General features: G+C 42.1%; 1 protein-coding gene across 2 annotated transcripts in view; it reads left to right on the top strand.

Moving 5' to 3' along the window:
- Nucleotides 1-3,063: 3,063 nt before the first annotated feature.
- Nucleotides 3,064-23,406, top strand: part of LOC139286025 (A disintegrin and metalloproteinase with thrombospondin motifs 20) — a 77,557-nt gene continuing 57,214 nt past the window's right edge. Inside the window, exons 1-8 of one of the 2 annotated variants that reach the window (XM_070906680.1) lie at nucleotides 3,064-3,154; nucleotides 3,333-3,694; nucleotides 8,142-8,310; nucleotides 16,958-16,971; nucleotides 18,612-18,854; nucleotides 21,790-21,873; nucleotides 22,942-23,066; nucleotides 23,176-23,216. In XM_070906680.1, the coding sequence (XP_070762781.1) occupies nucleotides 3,064-3,154; nucleotides 3,333-3,694; nucleotides 8,142-8,310; nucleotides 16,958-16,971; nucleotides 18,612-18,854; nucleotides 21,790-21,873; nucleotides 22,942-23,066; nucleotides 23,176-23,216 (1,129 nt within the window). Of the gene's footprint in view, nucleotides 3,155-3,332; nucleotides 3,695-8,141; nucleotides 8,311-16,957; nucleotides 16,972-18,600; nucleotides 18,855-21,789; nucleotides 21,874-22,941; nucleotides 23,067-23,175; nucleotides 23,217-23,406 lie in introns of both variants that reach the window. The other variant, XM_070906679.1, reaches the window with a different exon arrangement.

Here is a 23,406-nt window from a genome sequence, read left to right as displayed (position 1 = left end):
GTATTTGTTTATGTTTTTGACACATAACTTCATCGCCTTTACCTTTTGTATGAGCCACATATAAATATGCCTTTTTGTCACAACTGGTTTCTGTTTGTCAAATTCAATTATTTTTGCACATTCTCACTTGGCTCTTGATGATGAAAGAACAGTGACAGTAGTTTAGTGGAATGAATAGCCTCGCAGGAGGCTTGGAGACTGAATGAATAACACATCAGGGAGGCATTTAGAGGAGTTACAGTGGAGAGATTTTGCTCAAAATAACAATAACTTCATCTCAGGAGCTCTGAAATCCAGATGCAGCTTAGTCTGCCTCACTTGAACACAGAGCCTAACCGTGCATTTGAATGGACTCCATCCATTCTTTAATGAAGGTTTTCAACTACAGGAAAATGGAATGTGTGAATCTTGTTTTATTAGCAAGTTTGAAGTGTTTCCAGATGTATTTGTCCTTTTTTCTCTTTTTTGTTTCGGTGTGAGTTCACTTCAGAAAGGTTTATCATTGCAGATGTTTACACATGTAGAATTGATCGTGATGAGGACATTTCTGAAGCGCATTGATCTCTCTACATAAGAATGAACCCATGTGATACAATGGTGCATACAATATTAAAATAAACAAAATATAAGTGGGTTTTAGAGTTTGTCTCATATATTGCAGCGGTGAACTCTGTGATATTCAGCAAAAACACAATAAAAAAGTTGATGTGGCAAACCGATGTCTGGTCTACTGCTGACCGCACTGTGATTTTAGCTGAAATGTGTCCATGAAACCACTAAATTCAGAGAGAGAGAGAAAGAGAGAAAGAGAGAGAGAGAGAGAGAGAGAGAGAGACTTTTAAAAAGTAATAGCCATGACTTGGAGACTAGATGTTTTGTGTCAAAGAAAGAGCTTACAGGATCCAAAAGTGTTTCCGGTGAGCCAACCGAGTCTAATTACTCACAATGCTGTGACATTAGTCTTCAAAGGACATAAAAAACAAGACTCCTTTCACACGTCCATCAACTTTGTGTAAGACTTTACGTGCCTAAATGATTAACGAGAAGCTGACCACATCACGGCCAAGAAGGTCTACTTCCTCCAATAGATGACAGTGAAGAATGGCTCATAATGCACTCTGTGCTAATTATTTTGTGCTTTGATGGCCTAATATTTTCCCACGAGTTATAATCACTACTACTACTGTGGATAAATCTATAGTAGATGAAATAATACATTAAATGTACAATACAGTCTATACGGGCCTAAAGATTAAGATGGATTTAAAACTGAATTATAGTTAAATTGACTCTGGTCAGAGCCAATTATATAAACAGTATTAAATTCAGACCTACAGTCACAGACTCACACTGGTGATGCTGCAGCAAAATATCGTACACTTACACTTGTATCATAGTATTATAAGTCCTTATCTTTGTAGCCAATATAGAGAATATTACATCACTATAGATAAGGATGTGAGAGGCTGCTACACACCGACTTCCACTTTATTAAGTTCACCTACGGTATGTAGCTGCATGCTGTACAATTCAATCCATCCAACCTCCAATAAATCTTTCCTTTATGAAGCTCATTACATTAGGTGTTGATTCAACCCCTCCTGATTTCTTTTACACAAACAGTACCAACAATAACGCAGCGACCCGACCCATACTGTGATCTGAAAGGTGTTTATTTATCCACCCCGTGAGTGGACACATTTGATATTTTGTCCTGCCTGTGGACAAAACAATCATCCCCTTGAACAAATAGTTCTCAGGCAGTTTCAACAAAAGCTGATTATGATAAAAGCGTCAGTCTCGAAATACAGTCTATAATAGTACAACTTTCTTTTGCATAAACATATAGCATAAACAAACATTTCTGATAAGGACCCCTTAAATGTGAATTGTGACCAAGCTATGGACAGAACTGAGTGGGTCATTTTACTGTTGAAAAATGAACTTGTCAGCAACAGTGTTGGGCAAGTTACTTGAAAAAATGTGATAAAGTACTCACTAGATATTACCAAGTGAAAAAGTAATTACATCAATTTACTAAGTGCTCGTCAGCAAAAGTAATTTGTTAGGTTACTTTTGTTAGCCCAGTTCAGCCAAAGGAACCTTTAAAAAAACTCCAAATCCTCCACACCCACATGCCACTTCTGTATTTAACACTTAGAAAAAGATAGAAAAAGTAGACATTTACGGTTTAACAAGCAGCTGGCCTACATCCATCAACCATTTCTGTGCTGCAGTTTCTTGTCATGTTCCGGCTGCTATTTATCCCTTACAGATATCATTAATGACAAGCTAATATTGGCCAATATATCAGGCTAGCTCTACAGTGTATTGTGTAAAACAAATACATACCATCTCAGGCACATCACAAGTCTCTAGTCTAGTATAGCAATACTATTGTTTATTATCATAAGAGATTTTGAAATAAAATAAGGTCACTTTAGTATTGCATAGCTACAACGTCAGTGCCTTGGATAGTTTCCTCAAAGGTTTGTGTGTCATTCACTTTTTTAGTAGCACTGATCACTGAGGACAAACCTAAGAAACCCTGAATTCAAAGACGATTTTGGTTGATTTTCACATAATGAGCGGTACATTTTATCTCCAGGCTTTTTACCACTGCAGCACTCAAGCTTGCCCCATGTGTGGTGGTCGAGGCGCACTCACCATTGGCTCGGGAGCCTGTAGGGGCGTTGCTTCGCAGTTGGTGAGCGCTTAGGGTGCACGGGGTGTTCTAGGGATGGCTAAGGGAAAGCGTACTTGGCACCGATCCCTCCTTTCAGTATAGACTGCAGTTTACATTAGGCAGCAATTTTTCTTTTGTCAGGGGGGATGAATGTGTCATAAATAGTTCGCGTTTATAGAGGGGTAGTGGATGCATGTTTAGCAATGCGATGAGGCCAGTGCACTTTGCAAGACTTGCGCTGCAGAGAGCCTCCGCGGATCCCACGACCTGTTGCTGACAAGCCGCGGACAAGGAGAGAGGGAGAGGGGGAGCCGCTCGGGAGAGACAGAGGGTACTGCCTTGGAGACGACAGCCCGGGTTTCTTCGCAGAGGAAATCATGCAGTTTGCAATCTGGCTGGTTGGACTAATGTGTCATCTGTCAGCACTTGTTCGGGACACTTTGCAACACCGATTGCATCCGAAACAAGGTAGTGTTTTGTTTTGATTTATGGGTACGGTTAAGTGGTAGTGTTGAAGGTGTTTTAACGGTGATCTGTGGTGTCTGAGAGTGATGCCTGCTGTGCTGTAGGATTATCAGGCTGCAGCTGCATTGCTGCTAATGCCTCTACTTGGCCTCTAAATTACAACTTTCTTTTTTTGTTGCAGAGAGCTTCATCAAGCAGCTGTCATCGTATGAAATCATCACCCCGCTCCGTGTGAATGACTTCGGAGAATCATTCCCCCACAAATTGCACTACAGAAGGAGACGGAGAAGTTTAAACGATGACCTGTCGGGTTTACGGGTTCACTACAGGATTGATGCATTCGGGGAACGCTTTCATCTCAATCTGACCGCACACTCCGGCTTCATCGCCCCCTCTTACACAGTGACACACTTGGGAGCGGAACAGAGCAACGCCACGGACTCCCACTTCCATGACCCGAGCGATATGCGCCACTGCTTTTTCCGCGGACACGTCAACGCCAAGAGCGAGTACCCTGCCGTCTTCAGCCTGTGCACTGGTCTTGTGAGTATTGACTTCTCGCTATCTTTTAAAGTTTTTTTTAGACGCTTTTAATCAAGCGACGCTGACAGGCCTCCACACTTTCTCCCATTTCAACGGATTCCATCCATGCATGTCTCCCATAACCCGCAGCTCAAGTCAAGTGTGCAGGAGTGTAACAAGAGCAAGTGTTACTGGACTAGTGTCACTGAGGAGGAGAGCGTGCAGCCCTGCGTCTCAGTGCCTGTGGGGTGATGCTGCTATTGCACGTCAGGGTGGTGTAGTGGTTAGAGGCTGGAGGTTGGTGTGGCAACAAGCATCCACTCGGCTGAAGTGCTCTTGAGCAAGACACACTAAAAGCCCTGATCAGCTCAGGTTGCTGCTCTTTGGCTGATGAGGATAGGACAAGCTTAAAGGCGCATTTACCCTACAAAGATCAATAAAGTAGAAATTACACAGGGTTAAATCTACAGTATGTGCAGCTATTTGGTGACATGCCTGTGCTTTTACTTTATCAAACGCTTCTTTGCTGCTACAACACACCTCTAAATCTCTGCTTAAAGCACACATGCTAAAATAAGTGGCCAGGTAACCGATTAGTTGATCAACAGAAATGTTTGATATTCGATTAATAATTTAAGTAATTTATCAATCACAGATGCCAATCATTTGCTGGTTCCAGCTCCTAAAATGTGACGACTTGCTGCTTTTCTCTGTTTTATATCATTGTAAATTGAATACAAGCTTTGTGAAGAAGTCACCTCAGGGTTCTGGGAACTTGTGATGGGAGTATTTTCATAGTTTAGTCAAGTAATCGATTCATGGGAAAATAAATCAGGCGTTAATGAAAGTTATCATTAGCAGTAGCCCCAAACAACAGTCAGTCTAAAGCAGCTGTTTGCATTTTAATTGCCCTTCATCATATCTGTTGGATCTTATGGGGCTGTAATGGAGTTATTGGGTAATAATGAGTTTACAGCCCCATTATATCCACCATATGAGGATCCTGATGCTTGAGTCCTTTTGTTTGCTGACTCCTGTGTGAGAGAATCTGATAAGAGTTGAAGGGGATGACTTCATGGGTCACATAAGGTTACTGGTCCAGGGGCAGGGGGTTGACCTCAGTCGCGCCAGCCTGATTCTGGCGTGGACTCTGCGTGGCGGGGGTGTTTGGCTGGTCACAGCAACACAGACAGAGAGGACCATAGCCTTGGAGTCTACCTCCCCGTCACAACCCCTATCAGTGACATAATCCTTATTTTAGATACGTGCACTGCGTACAGTACCAGGATAGCATGTCACAGAATAGGTATCAGCTGCACTTTGAGGCTTTTTGAACTAGTACATTCACAATATATATTGTGATTGTGCTCTTGTTGAAACCTGACATAATGATTTAAAATCATTGTGTATTATCGCTTAGTGGGGATTAACTCCCTTTCAGTGTAGGTCTGGAGAAAAGAGACCACCAAATAAAGTGCTTTTTCATGTTTGTATAGCAATTTAAGACATGAGGTATGCTGGAATTATCAGGGTAATAAGCCTTTAATTGCCCCTCTGCCCAACTTTGATGTATGACTCGCTTATCCAAACATGTTTGCATCCTTTTTCAAGCAATCTTTGTTGCTTATCCGCATCATCACTCATTGAGAATGACAGGACAATGGAGACAGCACCAGAGGCTATTGGGTCATAAATGTGTCCGTATCTGATCACTGGGGCTTAATGGCCAGGCACATTTTGTTGCGATGAGGTCATTAAGGAATAATTAAGCCCTAAAACAAAAGGGTCATTCTAGAAAAAGCAGGTTCCCCTTTCGTCCAGAGTTGCTCAAAGCCGTCCCCAGGGGGGAATCGGGGGGGGCGGGGTTGAGGAGCTTTTGGCCTTTTCAAAGTGAGCTGTGACGGGCAGAAAAGAGGAGAAATGCTGTGAGGAGGAGACAACTGCCAATGAAGGTTGTGTGGAACTTAAGGATCGCTCACACCGTGGGAAATGTTAGTTCCTGAAGGAGCTCGCTCTCTAAGTTCACTCACATAATAGAAGTGTGTGGTGAGTCAGCTCGTCCTGAGAAATGGGGCTATCTTCATTCCAGCACCAAGTGATGTACATCTGTGTAAAGATCAGGCTCATGACACCTTTATGTCCTATTTAACTTTAGAGATTGACTGCAACTGTACGTCACTTTTGGATGACTCAGCACCCACAGACACTTTGAAAGTGTCTTTGTGGGATTTAACAAAACAGATGTGTGCCAACAGTCATTCCATCCATGTCATGAGCGTGACCTCGCTTCAAATAGGAGTCCCTTAGTTGTAAGGTCCAGTTCAGCACCCGCTACTGAACAGCAACCATTGTGTCTGTCCAAACTTTTGCCAGATTTGCTGCTGAGCTAATGCTGGGAAACCCTGAAACTCTGCCCCCTCCATTGACTAAACAGAGCGTTTGTCTGTTCAGCCTTCCGTTGACACCACATGAGAACTTCAGAAAGGCTCAACCATAATCATCTAATTAAAGTTAACTCACCATAGATAGTGATTTACAAGACACAGGTAAACATCTGCCAGTTGTTAGATTGCATAAATCATTCATTACATTGAGATCACTACAACGGTTGCAGTAAAGCATTCTCATATTTAATTTAAATGCACCTAAATCTTTGTGCAGGAATAATTAGACACATGTTCGATGTCTCACAACCAAATGAGACTAAGCTTAAGTTAAGTTGTGGGAGTTCGCCACAAAAAGGACATTTTAACATCTACAGTGCCATGACAACTGGGTGATTTTCATCAGCTGAAGATCATGTGATACGACTGAAAGATCCAGAACAGTTACTAAAGGAACCTTGTGGTGAGATTATTTTGTCAACAGCTGTTTCCAAGGTCAAGAATTAACATTGAAACTCAAAACCGAATGTCGTTTTTACATAAAAGATGGTTCATGTTACTAGATGTTTGCTTTCAAGCCAATGTCAGTGATCAAGTATTAAGGCACACAAAAATGCTCTTTAACGATGAGGAATTCGTTTTGCTGTTTTCTGCCCTCAGTCCAAACATATAGAATTCAAAGGAGTCTCTGTTTCCCAGAGAAGTGAACATGAGTGAAAATGTATATTTCAGTTAAACTAAAACAAGTTCATGCTGACTGAATCCCTGCTTTTTGCTCTGTACATGCTGCAATGGGCTCCATAATAGGCTCCTAAACAGGAAAATAAAGTAGTGAACGAGTAGTGAACAAATTAAGTTTAATTTTGACTGGAGGGATAGTTGAGTGAATACTTCCATTTCAGTTTCAACTTCTCCAGGAAAGCATTTGTCACAGCATGTTTTGTGTCTGAACTGACAGGACGTACAACATTGTCAGTGCACCTAATGCTGCATTTGTCTTTGGTAGAAGATAATTCTTGATGGGTTTGCACAAAAACTCAGCATGTGCTGCCATGCCTCACAATTCCACACTGTGACTGGATTTTGCCAATACTTTGATTCATTCCTGCATTGCAGAAGCAGTTTAATTCATCCACAGTGGCTTGTCAGAACTGAATAAATGGTTATATTGCAGGACAATGAGAAATGTTTAAGGCTCTGAAGTCTTTTTCCAGTGATGTGTTTTTTTTCTATTCTGTGTCATGTTTTCACAAGCTCATTACACTGCAGCGCAGAACACACGTAGCACTAAAGGCCTGTAGCACTTTCGAGGAAGTATGGTGCATAGCTTCAAGCTAACTAATCCTTCACCCTTTGAAAGGTGGAGAGGAAAGGTACACATACAGTTTGTACATGTTTTCCATATCCGATTTGTATGTTTTCCATTGTCAAACGTCACCTATGGGGATGGATATGGAATAATGCTGCCTTAAAGATAACATTCCAGTGTCCAATATCCTGTTTAAGTGTGCGCATGAAATTACCATACAAACACCATTGCACTCATGGCTGAGTGAGCTAAGAAGCTTTGTGAGGGACTCAGCTGCCAAATCAATATTAGCATTCCTCTGTCAGCAGCTCTGTCCTTGTATGATGATGTCACTCCTCCCAGTGTCAGGTAGTGAGGGGAAATGTATTCTCACAGTCAGAACAAGCAGTCCGACTTAACAGCCTGCGCATAAAGGTGTGAAATGGTTTACTGAATCATGATGACATACTTGCGCGTCAATAAATGTGTAAAAGGCTTAAAATGTTGTTGATTCTCATGCTTACACTTTCAACAATGACAGCGAGCCGTTATAAATATTCTCTGACCTTTCTGAGCCACCTGTCAAAAAACAGAGCTTGTTCAAAAGCATGGAAATAATGTGCACAGTGGTGCCCAAGGGCAACACAGAATGACTGCAATTAGATCACAACTTCTTTAAATGAAACTATGTCCTAATCTCTAAATGAAAACTACTCACATACAGTACAGTATGCACACATGCAAGCGCATGCTTCATACCAAAGCCATCAATGACGTCTCTTTTTTTCTGCTCTAGATTGGAACATTTACGACACAACATGGTGAATACTTCTTGGAGCCACTTTTAAATGCTGCGGGGGAGGAATACGACGAAGAGCACAACAAACCTCATCTTGTCTATCGACATGAGAGGAATAAGAACATCTCGAATACTGACAACAACACAGAGCCCTGTGCTGCCTCAGGTAACAGACTGCCTAACTATACTGCCTTTAACCACTGTCTGTCTGACTTTTGCCCACAAACACTTAACTTCTGATGGCCTGCATTCACTCTCTGAGCCATGGCAATAAAAATGTAAATTATACTCAGTCACGATCTTTGGCTTGCAGGGTACCCAAAAGATTTCAGTCTTGATGAAGGGGTGTTACTGAAAACGCTTCAATTTAATTAAGCAAACGCTGCATTGCCTGGTGTTTTCACTCCTGTTCCTGCTGGAGCATTCAATCCCAGGTCTGTGGCAGGAGCTCAGAGGGAAGGAATAATTACTTTTTAGTTTGCAGTTGCGATGAAAAGCTCTGGAGAGGTTTTCCGCTTGGGATCCTGCTTGAAAGTTCCCCCAATTTCATTTGAATTTTTATGGTTGAGGCCTTTGGGTGGTGGAGAGGCCCTCAAGAGAAAGCGGGGTAACCCAGTGGAGTTCACCACGATGGAAAGCCTTAGAGTCGTCCTCACAGGGAACTCCGTGGGCGGCCTTTGTTGTACGATGCAATAAATCTTTCATGTGCAGACCGCTGGATTTGCTTGTTGTCTGAACCCGGCCATTGTCGCCTGGTGGTGGCCATTGTGTGTGGCGGTGCTTTAAAGAACTTGGACTGACCTGATGGGCCAGGCCAATACCTCCTTAATATGCTTTGCCCTTTCACTCTTTCAGTCTGTGTGTGGTAGACAGAGACTGAGAAATTTGGAGGGTCTCTTAGCCCCCACTCTGAGGCACTTTTACTCTTAAGACTCTCTTAAGAATTGGGTGGGTGAAAGCTTGACCCATGACTTCTGATGTCCCAGGAACATCCATTGTCATCATTCAGTTATCATTTAGTCTTAACCAGTTATCCCTTAATATATACTTAACTCGAAATGAGATACATCCTGACTTTTCATCTCATAACCTCAACTATGAACCAATATACTCCTAGAAATTACATTCAGTGTATAGCAGGAGATAGTAGGGAGGAAGATGCATATGTGGATGAGACACCTGTAGGCATGTAAACAATGAGCAGCAGGATTAAAAGAACCAGTGGGGCTGGGTTAGGACTGTGAGGTGTCCCAGGCTGCAGCTCCTCAGCTTTATCAGATAGGCCCCTCTCCAGATGCAGCGATAAATGGGCTCTTTGAAGGCCATACTGAGCCAAGACTAACAGACCTGTCCTGTCTTTTTATGGGAAGGAGTGCAGTACACACTGCTACTAGCAGGTTAGATATAAACATTAGCTTGGTGCGTGTTCTTCTGCCTGCAAAACACTCGTAGTGGCTGCTCCCAGTCTTGGATTTGGACATTTGCCTTTTGGCTTTGGGCTTTTAAATGTGCTCTTTGAGAACTTTGTCCCTGTTGCGCATCCCTTCTCTTTACTCTGCTCTACACCATGTCTGTACAGTATGTCTGTCTTTCTTTTCCTGATGTTCCTCATCAGACAGAATCAGTGTCTAAATATGGGGCTCCTAACCACAACTTAATTACTGAGGGAGTAAGTGTTGAGAAACACCAGAGCATCAAGTAGAATCCTTGTTAGCTGGGTAATTAAGACCTGGATCTCTAAGCAGCAGTATTTTTTGACTGTGGCCTTAAAACTGATATTATTTCTTTCTGTACGGTAAACCAAAATGATACAGCATCTAGTTTAAAAATTGTAAGAAGTTTAACTTTGTAAATAGTGGACTGCAGTAACTGGCTACCCAAGGTGGATCAACAATTCTCAGTTGCAGATTATGGAGAATTCCTTTCCCAGTATCTGGGAGTCTTTTTTTTGAAGAGCTGTAAAACCACTCTGTCAGGTCAGTCATCTTATGGCCCTCTCTCTTTTCTTAAATCAAAATTGGGAGCTGGAGTTTGAGTGCTGAGGGGTTTGGCAGGTTTGGAACTCTTTAGAGGTTTGAAGCTTTAGAGGCCTTATAGGTCTGAAACTATCTCAAACACAATGCCTCCAATCTGCAAGTCAGGCAGCCTTTTCCCTCTGTAAAGACATTGTTTTGCAAGACCTATTTACTCACTGTGGTGATTATTATTCTTCATCTGCCTTTCTCTTTGCTGTGTTCCAAAAGAAAACATCTTTTTGAAAATGACGAAGATGAAACAAGCCGCGTTTTATCAAGCAGACTTCCAGGAAACAAAATGTGTATCAGCAGAAGGATACCTCTGGTGAGATAAGCTTTTCCCTCAGATATGATGTCTCAGCTCTGCCTTAGTGCGCTACAGTCCCAGAACAACAACCGGGACTTCTGTATCTATTGAAGCAAGAAGAGTTTCCAAAGTTTGTACAGTTCCTGCACACCTCCGCAACAATGTGTTGAAAGGAGAGGAAGGCTATGTTTCCATAGGAATTTAACAAAGATGAACTTTTGTCTTTAACTTTGCGCTTGTCATCTCTGACACGTACAAATACTTGACTTTTTCGTACATGAGCTGTCACTACCTGTGAAGTGTCAGAAATAGAGGTGCAATGATAAGGGCTTTTAAAGTGTTACCTTGATGGAAAACGATGTTTTGTTATTTCAGCAGTCATGACATGGCTATATACCTGTCTTCAGCTGCTTTTCTTCACTGTGTGTGTTCATGCGCTGTTGATAAAGCACCACGGCATCATTCTATGTGCTGTGGAATGGATGTGAATTTAATATACGTTTTAAATTTATAAGAACCAAATTTATTAGAAACCACAACATACTAATACTGCAAGTCTGAAATGTAAGAGGGAATCAAAGAATCTGAACAGCATGACCATGAAATTTGGTCACACTGACTTACATTGCTATCAACTGTATCAGTCTTCTGTCGCTGTCAGCCAACCTGGGTGGCTTTCCTGCTGTTTAGAATACCTCTAGAGTAGGTAGCTGTTGAGTGGGTGATTAATGTTTTAAAGTCACAGAGTGCCTTGTTGTGCCTGGTTCTGGCTTTTAAAAGCCTCTGGGGAAGAAGCTTACTGGGCTCAAATCACAACACCGCTCCGACCTTTAATGACAGCTTCTACGGGGTATCTGTCTCTGAGCTTGCATGTGAATCCCAGCGTCGTCCTTCGATAGAGATAGCCACAAGGATGAGGGTAGCTACAGATAGGGGCAGATTGTTCTCTCCTTCTCTTCCCTTTGCTCTCTGAAATCCATGTGAAGACAAGCAGGAGACGGAGGGAAGGGGAGCTGTGCAGTATCTCTTTCTCACAGTTGTTGGCTGCGTGTCTAAAGCTATGGGTGTCATATTTTGTCTGAATTAGAAACAGTGAATTGAATACAGACAGCTTGACAGCAAACATTGCCGGCTGTAAACCCAAACACCAGTGTTCCAGTGTCAGCTCCCGAGCGTTTCACCCGATTTCTTGATGGCTAACTGAGGGCAGCTGGGACAGCAAAGTGACTGGCTTTGATGTGGCAATACTTGGCACACATGGCATCTGTGCCCCCTGACCCTCAACACAATCATTGTATAGGATTCCCCCCTTGGTGCCCACTGTGTATACATGGTAGTTCAAATGCTAGCATCAGGTTTTTGGTCAATGGGTTCATTTACATGGAAAAAATGCCCTCCCCCGCCTGCGGTTTGAACTAGCCGACTTGAATCGCTGCCCGCTCTCCCTTTGCGCTTTCATGTATGTGAATGGAAGCACTTGTTGATTGTGACCTCACTTCCCTCTTTGTTTGGAGTCACTCACTGGACGGGTGGATGTGACCTTGAGTTTTTCCCCTCCTAGAGGTGCGTGGTTGCTGGCTTGTTTGCTGGGCCTCAGTTGGAACTATGTGTGCATTAAGCTCTTTGTTTTCCTCTTAACTCCGACTCTTGACAGGGGTCAGGAGAGGTGGTCAGCCAGGGTGTGATAGACGCCTGCTGATCACTCGGACAAACTCTCTCACCTCTAGGGTCTGGCTATAGATGGTGTGGAGCTTCTGAATGTCAGATGGCTCCAAAAGGCTTAGGCTTGCTTTGTGCCCTCATGCACCCTGGACAGACTGGACCTCCCCCGTTCCAGGAAGTACCTATTGTTGCCAGGGAAAAAAAGTTTGTTTTTGGCCTTTTGTGTGCATGCAGAGATGGCTTGCTTGTGAGTGTGTGTTTGTATCCATCAGGAGCTCATGTTATCTCCCTGGCCTGTCAGTAGACATAGTGTCACGCTGAGTATTGGGAATTGCTGAGCAAGCAGTGCAGAGGAATGGAGAAAAGAGCTTCTTTCTTCATGTGTTTGAGCAGTCCTGGCCTATGCTGCATGTGCCTGACGGTTTTGCTGCAGAGCTTGGCAGAGGCCCAAGCCCTTTTTCCAAACTCCCACCGCCAGCCTTCTTCTTTTACACCTGTTTCTCTAAAGTAGCTTTCTCATCCACTGGCTTGCTTTTGGCCCACATAGAAAAAGAATCAGAATTTCCTTTGTCTTTTGATTGTCCTTTTGAATGAACGTAGCGTTTTCTTTGGAGCGCCAAGGATCTTAGTCTCAATTGTCAAATGATTTGACAAATGTGTTTTGCCATGCACTGAATGCGAGTCTTGAGCCAACATGTATATTAGTTTTGTGTAATGTCCACGTTTTCCCTTCAGGCATCAAATTTCACAACACTGAATGACAGATAATATGGTCCATTGCAGTCACTGTCATCTGATTTTAAGATAACAGATACTCTGGACAGGGCCGAACAGGGCTGGGCAGCTACAGACAGTCTATAACTTTAATAGCTGCCATGTGTCTGCCTGCCCGGAGGCCTCAGCCCTATTGAACCCGACGTGTTGTGTTGTCCCGGGAGTTCCCGTGACAGATTCCAGCTGGGGCTATTTTCTGCCACTGTCTACTGTCTGGGCATTCTTAACAGATGGGGGCTGATTGGAATGGTTAGAGCAACTTGAGTGACAGTGACTGACTGCATGGTGGCATGGGTGACAGTCAGAGGTGAGAGGGGGTGACAGGTGAGCGACAGTTTCCCACTGAGGTGGACTGGGGAGAGGCAGTGCTGAGAGCTGGCCAGTGAAACATCAGTGTCATCGCCTGTGGCTCTGGCTGTTTATCATCTGAGAGGCCAGACTTCACTCCAAACTGCAGACCTACTTTGTTTATGTCAAGGCAAAACTATTTGTTTCAGGGTTTAAATAGGCTTGAAAATACTGGAGCTGTAATGACTTCATCCCTACTGATTGTATTGGAGGAGCGTTCCTCCTATTAACTTATCAACCTCCACAGTTTTATTCAAAAAGTTGCTTGTTCTGAACTATTGTCACAACGGTTTTCTTTTTTTTCTTTGTATTTTTAGACACTGTATTCACAGTTGTGGTATTTGTAGGTTCTTCATGTATGGATTCTGGTTTAGTGGTATTAAGTTAAGTCCGTCCTTTCTATGATAAAGTAATTTCTGAGATCCGGTAGCATGGTGATATTGCTATAGTACTACAAAGTCCATTTATCTGACTTGTTCCTGGAAGTTAATGAGTACAATGTTATTATTACCGATAGGAATAATGGCCAAAACTAAGAAAATAAGAGCCAAGTTGTAATAAGCTGGAATTATCCTAAGTGCCCATCTTCATGTTCTTGTTAGACGCCACAGTCAGATGCTATGTTAACGGTTGGTTTCATGATGCCATGTTTTTTTCAAAAGCCTCTCACCTTAACTTTACACAGTAAACCATAACCACCTTTCTGAAAGTGGGTTCCTTATGCAAAAGAGACGCAGAACGTACTATAATAAAGGCTAGAAATGAGGCGCTCTGTTCTCAAAATAGTCTAAAATCACAGTAAGAGTCTTTGCAAACCTAATTCCATTAGTTTCCTCCATCAAGGAGGGATATTTGGGCCCTGTTTGTATGTTTGTTACCAGGACATGTCAAAAACTAGTTGAATTATTTGCATGAAACTTGATGGGAAGTGTGGCTTGTATGAGAAAGACATTGGCAAGAAAATAAAGAATCAAAGAGTGAATGTGATAACTTAATGCTCTCTATGTGAATAAATTAACTAAAGTACTTAGAGGGCACAGAAACACAGCTGTTAGCTTGGAGCTAACACTGTGGGTGCCACTCACTAACGGACCGGGCTAGCTACAACAAACCGCAAATTCAGCTTTTACCTCTGCAACAGTGCTACTAATTCCAAAGAATGCGTTAAATAATTTGAGGACACAAATCACTCCGTAATGTATATACTGTGCATATATACATACTATACTTTTTAGTGGCATTTTCACATTTCAAATTGGTGTGATCCTATCCTAAATTGTTGCCATCAGCCAATCAGAACAATTGTCATGATAACGATAACATTTTAGATAAACATTTCCTATTATTGTAACAACAAAGAATTGTGCAGTCTTTGAGGAGGTTAGTGGATGTATGCACTCTGACTGTTTTCTAGTTTTAATAACTTCAGTTATCCATCAATGATTCAATCCACAGTACGTTAGGATGAATTTCTTGGATGAATCTGAAACACTCAGTTTGATTCTGACAAAGGAAAACACTCCAGGCCCCTGCCCATCACTAGGTGTCCAGGTCCATAAGGAGTGTTTTGTCTCCTCAGAGGAGGTCTGCTTCTCCAAACACATTCTTCAGCTGACCACCATGCTGTCTTCAGCATGCCTCTGAACTGAAAATAACAAGTGAACTCTGAGAGCACTGTAAGTGTACAAAGCGCACCGTCTTCCAATGAGGTCAAAAGCCATGCCACTTCACGTTTAAAAGCCTTCTTCAGCAGCAACAATTAGCTGCCTTTGCTTTTCTCTGTCTAGCCACAGAATTGCACTTAATTGTGCCTCTGTCTGCAAGAGTCTCAACATTTTTTCCCCTCTTGAGTTGTACTGTCAGTTAAACTGCGGTAACCAGAGTGTCTGACCTCGTATAGAACCAAGGCACTACCTATACTCAATGTAAGGTATACGGTCCATTTAATTGGCACCCAGGGAATAGGGCGCTTTAACTCTCAGCGGGCCATTGTAAAAGAATGTTAATTAGTTCAACAATGAAATGTGTGTTCCCCATTGTTGGGCCTTTGGCATTGATACTTTTGACAGAGAACTGAAGGAGAGTCAAAGAGCAACTCTTTGATCTAGACTGAAATCTCAACAAGATCCTTTTGGACAGGCTGGATGTACATGAATGGGCTCAAAGAAAGTGCATATACAAGCATCAAAATGCTCCCACACTTAAATGTTTAATAGTGAATGTAAACAAAATTAAGTGTAAACATATGTATGCATTCGAACCCAACTGAAATCTTGAAATATGTTGAGTCATAATGTGTGTGGGGTACTTGGTGTGCAATTAAACATGTTATTGAGTGAGTAGATAAACATTGTTTATAATCTGTGTTGTGTTTGATTATCTTTTGGCACAATGATAAAAAGACATTTGCAAGTTTACAAGTCAAGTAGGCGTTAGAGCAGAAAAGTGAATGTGGTGTGGTTCTGTTTCAGCTATGTGCATACTGGAGCCAAACAAATTACAACTTTTAGAAATGCTAACACTCATGCCGTGCAGGGCTCATTTTATTGTTCTCTGTTATGAGGAACCGCTGGAGCTCAGTTTTATAGACTCATGGTCATTTGTGCTAGTGTACAAAGAAATTAAATCTATTCAATGTTTCAATGTAAACTCCAAAGATGTAGCTGTGTAGGTGATACTGATTTGTTGCCCAATGCCGGCGGGCGATGTCGTGTCTCTGTGTGTGCAGCGGGTCAGGGCAGTCACCCCTGTCTTCTCATGGTGTAAGTAGCAGCTCACTACCTAGCGAGAGGGGGATTTGAACCTAAGGAGATTTAGGAAAGGTTGTGTGTGGCTAATCTGCTGTGATTCAAAGGCTATTATAACGGAGACCATATTTTCGCCTCCTCCTCTTCTTCTCTTTTTTCGTCTCACACTCGCTTGCACTGAGACTTAACACCAATTTCTGTAGATGTAGATACTCTTCTGTGCTTTGATAATCCCTTTGATGTCAGACTGTCTGCAGTGATGAGTCTGTTTAAGGGGTTTAGTGTAGTGGGTTTGGCCCTGGAGAGATTTTTCCTGGAAAATACAAAGCTCTGTTCTGGCCCAGCGGCCTGGGCTGTGTGCGCGGGCACAGACAGGCTTGGCGCTGACTTGGATGCTGGCACTGGCATGGGGCTGGGCCTCACGGCGGCAAGAGCTATGTGCCATTGTGCCAGGGAGTCACGCTCCACCTCGCGTGCCCGCTGGGGGCATCGCTTGAATAATCTCGGAGCGCTCGACGAGTTTTCTTTCCTCTTTTCTTTTTTCTTTTTTCTTTTTGCTTTTCTCTGACCTAACAGTTACACACAATCTCTCTCTGTCTGACTGACTGGAAAGATTGAGTGTTTAGAAGACAATGGAACTCTTCACAATAATCGTGTTATCCAAAGTTGAGGAGGTTGTTTAGGATGACGGACTCCAAACTATGCTTGGCTCGTAAACACTGACAGTTGTGTAATGTTCATTGAATGTCATTTCATGTTTAATTTATATGCCACGAGATTGTTCATTTTTTAATGTCTGCATGTGTCCTTAAAAGCTGCAGAAAACATGGCAGAAGGTTGACATAACTTATAAGAGGTGCATTTTAACTCCTAAATAAAAATGAAATTAGCTTTAATTGAGACCATATGGATCACATAAATAAAAAAATGTTTTTACATGCATTCGGTCAAAGACTGGAGCAAAAGGCTTCAGAGTTATGGCGGTATAAGAAATAAGAAATCTCAGATTGCGTGTTTGCATGATTTACCATTTGCCCCTGCTACATTTCTGTGGCTACTTTAAATCCATCTTCCATCTTTCTTACATAGTGTCAAATGTGCCTATGCATCTCTGCAAATCTGAACAGCACAATGACCTGTATGCATATACTTTGTCCTCAGATGGCCTGTTTCAACACAAAAATGTTTCATCTTGGCTGAAACATTTTGACATTCAGACTAGGCACTTGATGATGCGTTCATCATTAACTTGATTGATGATGTTGAAGAGATTTTCCATGACAAAGATCCATCTCTTAGTTTTCAGTATGGGGTGTTTTTCTGGTCGGTAACAGGAATATACTTCAGCTGTGTGTCCCAAGCAAAGGGTTTTATGAGAGGTTTGGAGCTTGCTTGTGTGGAGACTGGAAAGTCTGTCTCTCCTCTTGTTCCCCTGCTCTACCTGTGGCTCTACCAAACTCTCTTTCCAAACTCTGTCAGGCTGCAGTGTTAGGAAACATCCCTGCGGATAGGATATGGACAGTCATACATGTATGTGTAATTAAATCTGCTTTGACCTTTGCAGATTTGGCTTTTCTTTTCCTCCAATGAAACAAGCTCTTCATGCTTTCCTAGTCTGTGTCTCTGCCTGTGTCTCCCTCTTTTATCTTCACTCTGTCATGGTGAAGGAATCTATCGCTCATAGCCAGCTAAACACATGCAGTTCAGCTGAGAGAATGCCAGTCGAGTATGCACAGTATATGGCTGACGTCCTGGTTCTTTTTTTTCCTCATCTGAGGCTGTTGTTGAAAGCGTTCACCTAGAGCCTATAAATGGAAGCGTTTCAATCTGGCATCATATATATTTGATTTGTTGCCTTTCAGCATGATTGTTCATATTATACTTTTTTTCAATTGTCAAACGATATGGCCAGGATCAGAGAGGTGCGATCATTTAAAGATTTGTGAGTCGTGAGTCAGTAAAAAGTCATCATGGGATTTTCTCTCTTTGTGTGGCTTACACTCAGGCAGAGTGAGTGCACATTGCCTGACCTGAAAACTCTGATTCCCAAAGCTCACCACTGACCCAGTGTCTTTCCTGAGCGCTGGAATGACACAATAATTTATGGCGGGTCTTTGCCAGAAGTCCAGCGTCTTTCTGTTATGTCACTGGAATTCAGCTAAGCTGAAATTCTTGGCTCTTAACTGTAGATGTACCATAGCTCCCTGATGAAATGTCTTTATAACACAAAGCGCCGGATGTCCAGTGTGGAAGAATTTGCGTATTTGATAGTCCAATTCCTCCATATGATCAATCATTTTTTCTTATTTGTTTAAACACTCACAGAGTGACTGTTGGTGACTGTTTTTTGTGAATAAAAGTCTTTATTATTCAAGTAATTTTAGGTGATATTAAATTGATTAGAATAATCAGTTAACAACAGTACTTTAACTTGCCCCCCAAAAAACCCAAACAAACAAAACAGAGAAAAAAAACCCAAAGTGAACTACACACTTTTATGAAAATGCAATCTCTCCATACATGAGTGGTTTTATATCTGATTGGATGTCACATCTTTTCCTCTCCACATCATCACCTGTCATCTTTTTTCTCTCTCAAAACAGAGGAGTCCAAGAGGCCAGTTGCTTTTGAGAGCAGAGGGAATATGGGAGAGGAGCTGGACTCTCTCAGAGCCACGATAGAAGACCAGCACATTTATGACAACAGCTCCACCAGCACTCACCCCAGATCCCCACGCAGACGCAAGCGCTTCCTCTCCTACCCTCGCTACGTTGAGCTGATGGTGACGGCGGATGCCAAAATGGTGCGCCACCATGGACGCAACCTAGAGCACTACATCCTAACAATCATGTCAGTAGTAAGTAAAATAATGTTTCTTAAAATTATTATTTTGTCTCAATGTTGAAGATTTCTTTTATGTTTTTCAATATTATTAGGTAATTTGGTGTGAGTTTGAGGTTATCATTTTAGGTGAATATCTACGTGTGTAAGCATGCACACTACTGTGTCATTCTTATGCAGATGGATGTGCATACAGTTCATCAGTATTTATTTCAAATGGTTGATTCACCCAAATTACAAAAAAAAACAAAAAACAAAAATACTTTTCTATCTACCTGTACTGATATCTAGCCATGCAGATAGTTTTGGTTTTACAGTATCTGTCCAGGTTTTGAGATATGCGTCACTGAGATGTCTTTAGCCCCTTAAAGCCATGATCACAGCAGAAAGTGGAACAACAAAATTCATCAATGCTTCTTTGTGAAATAGGAGATGCTTTACGCTTGGTGACAGAAGGACTACTCGCAGGCTAGTTGGTTAACTGGGGAGCTAACCGCTAACACACCAACCAACTGGGAACATGCTAACTCTAGCCTGTCACAATAGCTTTCTGAGCTAGCTAGCTTGCCAACTGCCAGTTAACTCCCAGTTGGAGAAAGCTAGCTTTGTTGCTAACAGAAAAAAAATGCTCACACATTCAAGAATGAACGTATCCTGTCTCCATGTCTCTTCTGGAGCAGTTTACTCTGGCAGAGGAGGGTTGAATAAAAGCAGATGGTGCAACACAGCTAATCAGCTAAAAGAGCTCCATCTATGTTCGACTCCCCAGCTCTCCACCATGAATTCACATTTCAGAGTTCACCAAAGTTGAACCTTATGTAAAACATTTGTTGGACTTTCTGCTGTAGTTTAAACACAACTGGGCCTAAATACAGATATACAAAAACACAATTTGGTTTTTAAAAATGATCCTTTTATTCTAGATGATAAGACCCTGTTTTGAGAAGTTTTCATTGGGCCTACATTCTCAAGAAATAGTTCCTATGAAAACAACATTTAAATACAGTTTTTAAATGCTGTGAACACCACCATTCCTTAATTGTATTGGGGAAGTGGCAGAAATCTCACAAACTGACACCTGGGGCAAATAAAACTCAAGTCTCCATGGCATAAGGGAGGTAAGAAATGTTTTTTTTTGTAATTTGGTGAACAAAGCCTCTAAAATGTGAAACAAAATCTCCCAGTCCAGGTTTGTGTGTCTCTAGCCTCAGATGTTACTGTTTGACGTTTTGGTTGTAAACCCTGACGTGACCCTAGCATGCGGCTGCTGCTGCTTCAACGAAAGTGGGCCAGTTAATTGGTAAAATCCTGACTCAGCACCTTGACCTCTATGTGGGTCCTATATCTGACTGTGGGAGAGCTGGCTGGTAATCAAGCCACTAACACTGTGACTGGCTGACTGACTGACTGTCCTGACTGTTAGAGTAAAAGTGTTGGGGGAGTCTGTGTCTCAAAGCAGGATAGGTTATCAATTGTACTGAACTGTGTGTACCTTCTGCTGTCTCTCACCAGTATGACAGACAGAGTGTTCAAAACACTCATTTACTTATAAAGGAGTAATGATTGTCAGTGGAGTGCTATCCTTCAGTAAGGCTGAGAAGGTACAGTCAGTGTTAGATGTGCCACTTTTTATTGCCAGGTTTGAAGTCACAACATTAGTTCTGCCATGCTTATGTCTTCAGACGAGTGGTGCAGACACATTCAAACTTTTTCTTTCTGCTTTCACAGTCACTTTATTGTAGCCACAATTTAACCAAACCAGCCAAAATATAACAGAGCCATTTTAAGGAGAACAGAGAAATCTACCAAGTCTGATCCATTGGGTTTGATCTAAGTGAGGTTTTTATGTATTGGTCATGCTGATGAAGTGCCTAAGTCACATTATATATAGTATATTGACTAGTGAAAAGTGTGTGTGTTACTCTTACTATTTCAGACATCCAGGGCTGTAGCTAGGATTTTAGAAAATAAATAAATTTAATAAAATCTAAATTTAAATGAGTCCAAATTCCCGAAAAAAAGAAAAACCCCACCCACCCAAGAAATGTTTGATGAGACACCAGCCCATCTGCAAAATGTTTTGAATATTCAAATGCAATTATTTTGCCTGAAATCAGAAACTGTAAACGAACAATGTAATTTAACCCAAAGATTCCCAGAACTATTACAGAGACCTCAGTGTCCTCAGTGGTAGCTATGGCCCTGCTGACATTTCATTAGTACCCTTAGAGCTTGTTTTTAGCTAACTGGCTGTGTGAGATAGTGGAGTGACGGTCCAGTGTAGGCTGCAGTCCTCCTCACTTCTGGTTCCCGCACTTATCATACAATGACATACACTGGGGCGGGGGATACAGAACTGTGTCCTGTGTTACAGTTGGACTTAGAGCATGCAAAGACAGGCTCCCTTTGCCCACACTGGACTGGCCTGGGCCACGTTTGCCTCCCCAGGCTAAGACAAGCTAAATGTTTATAGTGGACTAATGAGTTCCTGTCAGGAGGCCGCACACGGCCTCAGGAGACTGCTGGCGGACCGTGACAGGGGTGCACGAGAAAAGCAAGAGAAGCGGAGGGGAAAAACTACAGAGGGAATGTTTTGCTGTCCTCACAGAGGGGCTCTGAGCTCCAGCTTTGTGGAAGTTTCACATTTGTTGCTGGGTCCAGGTTTTAGTTTATTTTTTCTTTGCTAAGGTCCGTGGGGGAATTGTAATTGGTTTTAATACCCTGTTGATTAAACTTACCCTGAAGGAGACATTTTTGGTTTCTTTTGACTTCAATGAACTGTTACTATTTTGATTAAACCCCATGGAGCTTAACCAGAAAAAAACAATAGCTGTATTTTCTCATTCCAAGTACTGAGTTAAGATGTAGCATTTATACTGTCCCTATCTGTGCTCTGGTTCAGGTTAGTGGAGGTTTGCATTTTTTGTCTGTGTGTTTTGTCTTTGTTACAGGTAGCAGCAGTGTACAGGGACCCCAGCGTAGGAAACCTCATCAACATCATGATTGTCAAGCTAGTCGTTGTCCACAATGAACAGGTGAGTGCGGGGGCTTGAATGCTACCTGTATCCAGGTCTCCAATATGGCTGACGTCAGTGCAGGTGTCCCTGGCCTGGCTTTTTCTCTGTGGGGCCTGTTTGAAAGGACACTGCCTGCCTTGTCAGTCTCACGTCTCAAGAGAGGTCTCCTTGGAATACAAACGAAACTATAGTGAGGCAGCTAGCCACCTGCAAAGGAGAGGTGGCTGAAGAGACTCGCTGTGCTTTGTCATATTAACTGATTGTTAAATTAAATTCTGATGTATTTGCTTAACCCTGGGTACACATTCACATTTTTGTCTATTATGACTGTTGGTCATAATAACATTTTACTCACCACCTCGGTTATTGAATGATTGATCAGTGTAAAGAGCATGATCCTCCTGCAGCTTTCCAAAAAACGTCTGTTTGTTCATTTACCGGGAAACTCAAATCAACGATCAAACCAAATCTCAAATACAGAAAGAAGTCACCTGGAAACCCCTTTAGCTGTTGTAATGAACTGAATAGCACAACGGATCAATTTCTGGGTCAACAGGCCTACTTAACGGCATTAATGTGGTCATTGCATGCTAGACAAGTAGTCGTAGTTGTTTCTGCAAGTTTCCAATTATCAAAAATAAAATGAGAAGATACTCACTGTTCAGTTTTCATTGACTAACACTATAAGTGAGACCCTACAACTTCACCCATATATGAATATCTAGAAATACTGCCTGGCAGATTATCTTGTATGTAGCAAATACAAAATGGATGACTATCTGCGCCGGGTTGGAAAAAAAATCAGAACTTCACCTTTCTAAGGGACTAGTTTCTGTGTTTACTTGCAGTCTTTCTAAAACATGTTTGACATCATTTTTTTGAAGGGGTTCTTGCCAAAGACTATATTACCCAAATCTCTCCAAGTCCAGTTGTCACAATGGACAAAAATAGGAGAATAAGACAGATTGAAGAATATCCCTTTAACATGTAATTTAAGATGGACTTACTACAACTACTACTTACTACATTGCAATGTGTATAGCCAGTTTCTTGGTCACATCCCCAATGGTGTTTCATCCACAACAGGAAGGGCCCACAGTGAGCTTCAATGCTGCCACGACTCTCCACAACTTCTGTGTCTGGCAGCAGAGCCAAAACGTCCAGGATGACAGCCATCCCTCTCACCATGACACAGCACTCCTCATCACCAGGTACACACTCATCTCCCATACTCACTTTGAAAGCAAAGCCAAGTTGCTCTAGATAAACTGTCCTTTTCAAAAAGGGGTAACAGCATTGTGTTTTTTCTTTTTCTTTCAGGGAAGACATCTGCCGTGCGAAAGATAAATGTGACACGTTAGGTAAACTTTTGCCTTTCTCTTTGCAAAAATATCTCCACCTCAAGTATGTTACAATTAACTTTCCACTCCGTTAACCACAGCTCATAAACTGTGAAGAAATGAGTTTATGGCAAGCTGTCAGCTAATAATATTATAGTGACAGAACAGAGTGGTAGAAAAGGGAGGAGGGAGGGAGGATGGAGGGAGTCGG

Source organism: Enoplosus armatus, chromosome 6, assembly GCF_043641665.1.
Source record: "Enoplosus armatus isolate fEnoArm2 chromosome 6, fEnoArm2.hap1, whole genome shotgun sequence".
Taxonomy (NCBI): Eukaryota; Metazoa; Chordata; class Actinopteri; order Centrarchiformes; family Enoplosidae; genus Enoplosus; species Enoplosus armatus.
Note: the sequence above shows the minus strand (reverse complement) of the source record. Positions and strands in the feature narration are given on the sequence as shown.